General features: G+C 63.7%; 3 protein-coding genes across 3 annotated transcripts in view; 1 reads left to right on the top strand and 2 right to left on the bottom strand.

Moving 5' to 3' along the window:
- EMIHUDRAFT_110075 (hypothetical protein) overlaps window positions 1–1,971 on the bottom strand; it is a gene marked incomplete at both ends in the record, with an annotated part of 2,407 nt that extends 436 nt beyond the window's left edge. The window contains 3 exons of the mRNA XM_005788956.1: window positions 347–418; window positions 538–858; window positions 1,420–1,971. Of these exons, the coding sequence (XP_005789013.1) occupies window positions 347–418; window positions 538–858; window positions 1,420–1,971 (945 nt within the window). The remainder of the gene's footprint in view (window positions 1–346; window positions 419–537; window positions 859–1,419) is intronic.
- Window positions 1,972–4,152: 2,181 nt separating this feature from the next.
- Window positions 4,153–5,135, bottom strand: EMIHUDRAFT_226070 (hypothetical protein; the record flags this gene model as incomplete). The annotated part of the gene is made up of 3 exons (XM_005788955.1): window positions 4,153–4,240; window positions 4,423–4,889; window positions 5,022–5,135. The coding sequence occupies 3 exons, from the start codon at window positions 5,133–5,135 to the stop codon at window positions 4,153–4,155; spliced, it is 669 nt and encodes a 222-aa protein (XP_005789012.1).
- Window positions 5,136–5,881: 746 nt separating this feature from the next.
- EMIHUDRAFT_226069 (hypothetical protein) lies at window positions 5,882–7,250 on the top strand (the record flags this gene model as incomplete). The annotated part of the gene is made up of 3 exons (XM_005788954.1): window positions 5,882–5,887; window positions 6,855–6,980; window positions 7,203–7,250. The coding sequence occupies 3 exons, from the start codon at window positions 5,882–5,884 to the stop codon at window positions 7,248–7,250; spliced, it is 180 nt and encodes a 59-aa protein (XP_005789011.1).
- Between the last annotated feature and the right edge of the window lie 968 nt (window positions 7,251–8,218).

Raw genomic sequence — 8,218 nt, 5'->3', positions numbered from 1 at the left:
ACCCCACTCCACCCTCCCCTCCCTGGCCTTGCGCCTTTTTGGCAGCCTTCTTGACCGGCGTCTGCGGACGGGACCCGGGCGGCGGGGGATAGGGGTGTGTGTGTGTTGGTGTGGTGTGGTGTGGTGGGTGTGGGTGTGAGCGTGTGTGTGGGGGGGGGGGTGGGGGGGGGGGGCAAGAGGAGACGGGAGGTGTCGAGAGCAGGAGCGGGCGAGGAGCCAGACAGGAGCGGGCAGAGAGGAGCTAGAGAGGAGCTGGAGAGGAGCTGGAGAGGGAGAGGGCTTGGGTCGGCACCTTCTTCTCTAGGAAGTGTCTAGGAAGTGTCTAGGAAGTGTCTACGGTCGGCACCTTCTTCGCCGCCGCGAGCTTCGCTGCCGCCGTCTTCTTCGCCGCCGCCGCCGCCTTCTTTGCATCGGCCGCCTGAAGTACACAGGAAGAGTGAAATACGCGTCTCAAAGGCTGGCTAGTTGGAAGGTACCCCGCAGCCTTCAGACCGCAAGGCGGGGTGCGCGTGGGTGAGAGCAGGGTGAGAGAATCACCTTCTTTGCCGCCGCCGCCTTAGCCGCAGCCTGCCTCTTCGCGGCCGTCGCCTTTGCGAGTTTCGCCTTCGCCGCCGCCGCCGCCTTTGCCGCCGCCGCCCTCTTGGCTGCCGCCGCCTTGGCTGCCGCCGCCTTGGCTGCCGCCGCCTTGGCGGCGGAGGGTGACTTGCCGGCAAGCGAGGAGGCACGTGCGGGTGTCGGCTTCCTGGCGGCGGGAGAAGTGGCGCGCGTCTTCGCCTTGGCCGCCTTCTCGGCCGCCGCGGTGGCCGGGAAGAGCCGCGCGTCCGCCGCAGCGATCGCCGCCGCCTGCCTGCTGGCAGCCTTGCTGGGAGAGGGGGTCGCGCGGGTCGGAGGCCGCGGCGCCGCCGTTACCCGGCGAGCGGCCGCCGGCCGGCTCTGCGCGGCGGGGCGGGAGGTCGACCCCTTTGAGGCGCGAGCCTGCGCCGCCCAGCCCCGCAGCACCGCACGCCTCCGCGCAAGTGCCTGTGTTCGAGGAAGTAGAGGAGGCGGGAGCTTACGTTGGGAGGGCGGAGGCGTGCGGAGGCGAGGTGGGGAGGAGAGAGGAGAGGAGAGAGGAGAGGAGAGAGGAGAGGAGAGAGGAGAGGAGAGAGGAGAGGAGAGAGGAGAGGAGAGAGGAGAGGAGAGAGGGCGGAGGGCAGGAGGAAGCCGTCGAGGATGCGGGGGCGAAGAGCTGGCACAAGAGCCGAGAGGTCGAGTGTATATCAGGCTTGCTGATGCCTCCTGTGACGCGCCGCTGCCGGTCGTTGCGCTCGGCTTGTAGCTTGGCGCGACGGCGCGGCGCGGCGCAGCGGCGACGGGGCTGCGGCGACGACGGACGGAGGAGAAGCGCGGGTCGGGCGCGGACGGCGAACTCGCCGCGACCGCCGCGACGGCGAGCGTGACTGCATTTGCAGCGATGGCGGCGTTCGAGAAACTGCCCGCCGCTGCTGACGCCGGCGCCGGAGCCTTTGCCGCCGGCTTGGCCTTGCCGGCCTTGGCGGGAGGCGGCGCCTTTGCGGACTTCCTTGGCGCCGCCTTGACCGCAGCCGCGGTCGACTTGCTCGCCGGCTTGCTCGCCTTCTCGCCCTTCTTCCCCTTGGCTGCCGGAGGCGGTGGCGGCGGCGGAGGAGGAGGAGCAAAGATGGTTTTGGAGGCGAGTAGCGCGAGAACGCCGGCGCCGCCGCCAAGGATGAGGCGACGGTCGGGCGTCTCCTCCTTCTCCGCGACGCTCGCTGCTGCCGGCAGGGCCACCTCGACCTCGACGGTCGTAGCGTCCGTCTCAGCGGCGGCGTTTGTCGCCTCGTCCACAATCGCGTCGTCCGCCACTGGCTCGGAAAGAGAGATGCGGGCGACGCGGTAGGCCGGACGAGCCCGGAGCGGTGCTAGCAATGCGGAGGTGCCCGCCGCGAGGAGCGCAAGAACGAGGAAGCGCATCCTGTGAGGTTCGCAGTGTCGCTGCGGTGGGCCGTGATGTGGTAATCGGCAAAGAGGTACTCGAGTACCTACCCGGTTACGACACTACTGAGCGGTCTCTCTCTCTCTCTCTCTCTCTCTCTCTCTCTCTCTCTCTCTCTCTCTCTCTCTCTCTCTCTCTCTCTCTCTCTCTCTCAGTGCGAGCCGCTCGCGGTTCGTACGCCCGCTTGCGGGTTCGAGTGGCGGGCTATCCCGCTTGCGGGATGGCTTAGCGGGTTCGAGCCGTCACACATTGTCTGCCGGGGTGTGCCTAGGGGGGTCTGGGTGGCCGGTAAGCCGTCATTGCCCGGCGCTACTTGCAGCGCTCTGAGTGGTAGTGGCGGCACTCCCAGAGTGGTGCTCTTGAGAAGAGGTTCCTCTTTTCCGCTCCCCCCCCGCAAGGGGGGAGACACACATTTTTTTTTTCCCCCCCCCCCCCCCTCTCTGTGTGTATGTACTCACTCAGTCAGTCAGGGTCGTTCGTTTCTCTCTCGTTATGAAAGACGGAAAAACCTCATTGGTCGAAGGAAGGTCGGTCGGTTTCCCGCCTTGCATTTCTCTAGTCTAGGAGGAACGAATACAAACAAATAAGTACGCGTGCGGCTCGCGGACATGCACAATCAGCGACCCGCGGGGGGGGAGGGGGGGGGGGGGTGAGATATGGTAATTGGCGTGTGTGAGTGTGTGTGTGTGTGTGTCACACTCACTCACTCTCTGCAACGTGTGCCAGATAGATAGATAGGAAGGCGCATGTGTCATCGTACGTTCTCCGAGACACGAGATTATGGGAGGACAGGTACGGTCCTCCACGATCCTAAGGATCATCGCGACCCAACGGCGGGGGCGGGCGTCTCTCGCAGATAGATAAAACTTCTGAAGCCATCCGTGCTCGACCACTTGCACAATCAGCGACCCTTCCTTCTTTCTTTCTTTCTTCAATCTTGCGTCTTCTTGCTTTTTGGATTCCTGGATTCTGCCAGGCACAGGCACAAAGCGGAATAAGGTCGGAGACAGTCAATTATCAGGCAGTTATTGGGCCAGGAGGGGCGGTCGGTCGGGCGGGCGGGGGGGGGGGGGAGGGGGGTCGGACGGGGGTCGAATCGAGCTCTATGCGCTCGCGAGGAGGTCATCCGTGAGGACCTCTGTGGCCGTGAGGACCTCTTAGCTTACCTGCCAGTGAGGACCTTCTCGCGCTCTATCTCTCTGTCTCGCGCCCTCGGTGGGGTAGCAGGTGGTTGCTCTCTCTGGGTTTGAACGACGTGCCTCATCGAGAGCCGCAGACGAAGAGGTCCTCATCCTTCAAGAGGTCCTCAGAGGCAAGAGGTCCTCATCAAAGAGGTCCTCAAATGCAGCGTGTGACAGTAACTCGCAGCGTGCGTAATTTAAATGCGGCATGTTCCGGGGCGGCCAGCGCTGCATCACATTCATTCAGCCAAGTTTTTTGTTTGCAAACCACCCACGGGCACGCCAGTCAGTCATCCTGTGCTGCCAGCCATCCAACACAGAGACAAAAGTCCGCAAAGGAGCGTAGATGATAGAGAGATATGTCACAGATGTTCTTTCAAATGTGCTGATCACATGCAGCGCTGCATCACATTCAGTCAGCCACGTGTTTTGTTTGCCAACCACCCGACGCCAGTCAGTCATCCTGTGCTGCCAGCCAAATCTTCCAACACAGACGAGACAAAATTCCGCAAAAGGAGCGTAGATGATAGAGAGATCATGTCACATACAGTAATCAGTATGTTCTTTGAGATGTGCTGATAGAAGATGTGCAAAAAAATTGCATCATCGCAAACCCTTTCATCTCTCAAAGTGTCCATCTCCGGTATGTGTTCAGAGGCTGGTTGGGAACGACTGCTGCTGCTGCCTCCGGACTGCCTGAGCACTGCACTGCTGCGTGCGAACCAGGCTGCGTGCGGTCGGGCGTCTCCCTCGCGGCCCTCCCTGTACTTGCTATGTCACAAACTGACAAACTCTCAAGAGCGACGGCCTGAATACACACACCGAGGTCTCCCCGGCATAGAGATCAAACCGGAGGCGCTGTTCAGCACGAATGAATGAAACGTACGTTACGTGGCGCGACCCCGCAGACCCGGTGGCAAACCACCGGGCGTACGCGCCGCGCCCTCCGCGCGCAAATGATGCATGCCTCTCCCCGTTTTAGATTGGGCCGTGTGCGTCGAGCAGCCTCTGCGTCATCGGCCCATAGTAAACCTTGCTCCAGACGTTGCCATCGGGGAACTCAAGCCTGGCGAGGACAGGGAAACTGTGGGGTGGTACGGTGTGACGCGCAGTGACCAGCGTCCCCTCTCATCGCGCATTCTCATGGCGTACAGAGAATGACGATGCGGATCAGCCGAGTGCAGCCCACACTGCGGCGTCTCTCTAGGTGCCAGAGGTTGCTTGGCAGAGCTAGTTCTAGGTTTGTACTCTGCTGCGTCTAGGTGCTCATGCCCAGTGACGCCATTCTTGAAGACCTTCTTCGCCAGCAGGTCGGTGGGGCCGCCCTTTGGCGAAAAGTCGATGGTGAGGCTCTTGCCGTCCTTGGCCATCGTGCCGGTGAGGGTGAACTCCTTGAAGTTCGCGCAGGTGGTGGAGGTGTCGTTTGGGCCTCCGCAGAACCGCTGCTCGTCCGAGCCCTTGATCTCGACGTCGCCGAAGCCGGTCACGAGGACGCGGCGGTAGCCTTGCGGGTGCGCCGGGTCGGTGAAGTCGCCGTTGAAGGCCTGCGCCAGCCGGACGTTGTACGGCTCGAGCACCTGCGTCTTGACGCACGACGACTTGGCACCAGTCTTGTCGGCCGACCGCCAGTTGCACGTCCCTTTGTTGGGGTCGTTCTTGTACTGCGGCAGCTTGACCGTCGGCGTGGCCTTGCCCGGTGCATCGCCGACCGGAACCTGAAGCGATGAAGTAAAGGCCGTAAGTGGCGATGTATCGCTATAGGCTGCTCGCTAGACTGCTGCTAGGCTGGTCGCCTGCTCGCCCAGCGGGACGGGGGAGATGACGGGCTTCTCGTCCGCCGTCGCCACCAGCGGCACGCCGAGCGACAGCGCGCTCGCAGCGCCGACCAGGGCTGCGCGGCGGCCTGGCTCGGGCGGCGGCAGCGTGAAGCCGACATGGATTGCGGAGCAGAGCGCCAGCATATATGGTGCCGAAGGGGTGTCAGGCTCGAAAAGAAGAAAAATCACCATTGTCAACACACCCCACGCACCAACAGTATTGTCTTTGAACTCATCCCCTTACCTACTTCGATTGACCAGGTCGAGAGCGAGTAAACGCAAACCGCTCGTCCAAGCAAGAATCCACAGAAGAGCAGTAAGTACGAGCGCGAGGCCCTGCAATTTGGTCAGGCCTCGACGGTACGTCGAGGACGCTAATTTTGAGTGACAGGGCGGCGGCTATGGCCTATGCGAGCAGTGTTCGTGAGGACCTCTGGCTGAGGACCTCCCCCCCCCCTGAGGACCTCCTCTGCAAAGGGCCCCTCCGTACTTCGACGCGGCTGTTCGCGTAGAGGAGGTAGAGAGGGAGAGGTTGTATTGAGTAATGCGTCCTTCTTGCGGTACAAACCGAAGAGAGACCCTCAGCCTCGCCGCCGCGGGTGCGGCGGCCAAGCCTGACATGCGTTGAGTGATAGCCTCTCCGACCCTGTGAGAGGACCTCTGGTTGAGGACCTCTCCTGAGGACCTCTGGCTGAGCACCTCTATTTTTGTGATTACCACGCCTCTTGCGCCACGAGGAGCTTGCTCGCGAGGTGCAGCACAGACAGGCGGGCAGAGGCAAGGTTGAGTGAGGCCGCTCTGCACTTGCAGCAACAGCAATGAAAGCAAATATTTACGTCTAGGGTCGTCGAGAAGTTGCCGTGAATAATGTGCGTAATGTGTGCCGATGTATGCTTGTGCGTTCGCCACCTGCCTCGCGATTTTTGTATACGCTAATACGCTTACCCGCCCGTGTTAGTTAGTCTGCCACTGCGTGCCAGTCGCGTGCGCACCGCCCAGTCTTTTCCCATCGTCGCGGGTGTGCCGACGTGTGTTTGTGCTAGTGTGCGCCAGTGAGCCGGAGGACGATTTTAATTCTTAGGGAACCTCGCCGGTGTGTGTGAGTGAGTATTCTTGATAAGAAACCACGACGACACACACCAGTCGACTCGCATCGGTTGCCTCCATGAACGGCGGAGCTATTCTCGCGCCCACACCACACCTGGCTCCAACGTGGACACGCCCATAGCTGGGGACACTACTAGGTCACGCATGGCATCACAGAAGTTTTATCTCTGGGCCCCGAAAGGCATCTCTAGCAGTGTCGTTACACATGCCCCCTCCCCTCCTGGGCGCATGCGCCTCACGTCTCGCCAGAGCATAAGCCCTTGGCGTGTGGCGAGACGAGTTTTTCGCCATCGCCGCGAGCAGCAAGCCGCCCGCCGCAAACAGCCGGAGGCCTCGCCGCGGCACTGGCTGCGCCGCGGTCCCGCACCCAGGCGTAGATCTTAGCTAACGAAACACACGCTAGCTATGGACAGGGTCGGACTGTGTGCTAGTCCGAGACCTACGGCCCCAGGGAAGAGAACCCTGGTGCACCTGTTCGCGGGGTTCCGCCCCACTAAGCAGGGCAACCTCTCTCGAGGCGGCTAGACTCTATCTCAAGCTCTCGCCCACCCGTGTCGAGTCGTTACACGTCCCCACGTCTCGTGCTAGCCGAGCCACCCGGCCGAGCCCAAGGAGGCTATCCATTCGAGACAGACCTGCCCCGAGACGGCTTCGGTGGACGGCCTTGCACCGCGGGGTTCGCTCGGTATGGCCCCGATCCCCCGCCCCTCTGGGGAGAGGTGCCTGCAAGCAGGCTGGCGGGCTCTCGTGTCCTAGGGCTTCTACCGAATTTCCGGGTGTCGCCTCGCCTGGGGCACCGACTCTCTGCCCCGCGCGCCGCCAGCCGCTCCCGCCGGCCTCGCCGACCAGCCGCTCAAGGCGGCCCCGTCGGGCGGCTACGCGGTGCGGCCCCGCGGCGCAGGCATGCAGAGCGGTGGGAGGTATCCCCCAGACAGACTTGCAGCGTCCCCCCCACGGCGGCGCTGTGCACTATCAGCGCCGCCGGGACGCCACCGACGGTGTTCGGGTCCCGGGCCCCTGTCCGGTCCCGGGCCCTCGCCCCTAGTGCGGGCGTGCGTCGGCGTGTGCCGTTCAGCTCGGGGGCCTCCCTGCTCGCCGAGCTAGGGCAACGAGGAGGATCTCGAGCGGGAGCACGGGGATGTAGAAGAGTAGGTAGTCGTCCAGGTTGCCTAGTTAGGTAGTAGTCGTCGAGCGCGTACAGGTACTCGTCGCTCATGCCGAGGTGGTAGTAGACGGTCATGCCGGCGGGGTGGCGGATGATTCTGCGGCTACCACCTACGGTAGCCGCCAGAGCGGCCGAAGCCGCCGAAGCCACCGCCCCGTGCTGGGGGGTGGTGCGCTCACACACACACACACACACTCCTCGCCGGCCCGTGAATTAATAAATAAGGTGTGAGCTGGTCGCAGCGGGTGCACAGCAGCGCCGCGCGCCGCTCGCCGGCGCGACGCCTCCCGCCCTTCTAGGCCGATCGGCCCGCGCGTTTAGAGTGACAGTTGCCGCGCTATGCCCTCCACCGGCCATGGCGCCTCGGGCGTGGCGGGCGGCATGCGGCGCCGGCCGATTGACGTCAACAAAAAGTTGCCGCTGATGCGCTCGAACCAGGAGCTCGCGCTGGATGAAGACGCGACGCTGGTGCAGAACGATCAGGCGCGGCCCGCCCTCCGCAACCCTCCCGCGCCCTCCCGCCTCACCGGGGGGCATGCAGCGGCAGCGGCCGCTGGCGCCGCGAGCGCCGACGCAAGCCCGCCCGCGCCGCGCGCGCCTCTGCACGCGATGTGTCCGAGCCACCGGCGCGGTGTGTTGTGCGCAGGAGGAGGACACAATCAACACCACCGAGCTGCAGACCAAGCTCAAGGACATCCCCGTCCCCGTCTCCCTCCCGCAAGAGCGGATCAAGCGCGAAGGCGCGCGGCGGACGCTTCCGAGACACTTCCGAGACACCTCCGAGAGGCGTCCGGCACGCACGCTCAGTTATCGCACGCTCGAGCGGCGAGCGCAGTGCTCTGGACGCCGCCTCTAGCCGCGAGCGTCCGACCTTCTCTCGCCTCGATCCAACCGCCGCCGCCCCCGCCCCCCTACCCAGCCCCACCCCCCCAGCCCCCCAGCCCCACCCCCCTCC

This window comes from Emiliania huxleyi, assembly GCF_000372725.1.
Source record: "Emiliania huxleyi CCMP1516 chromosome Unknown EMIHUscaffold_130, whole genome shotgun sequence".
In the NCBI taxonomy this organism is placed as follows: Eukaryota; Haptophyta; order Isochrysidales; family Noelaerhabdaceae; genus Emiliania; species Emiliania huxleyi.
The sequence above is the reverse complement of the archived record's forward strand: the minus strand, read 5'-3'. Positions and strand labels throughout refer to the sequence as shown.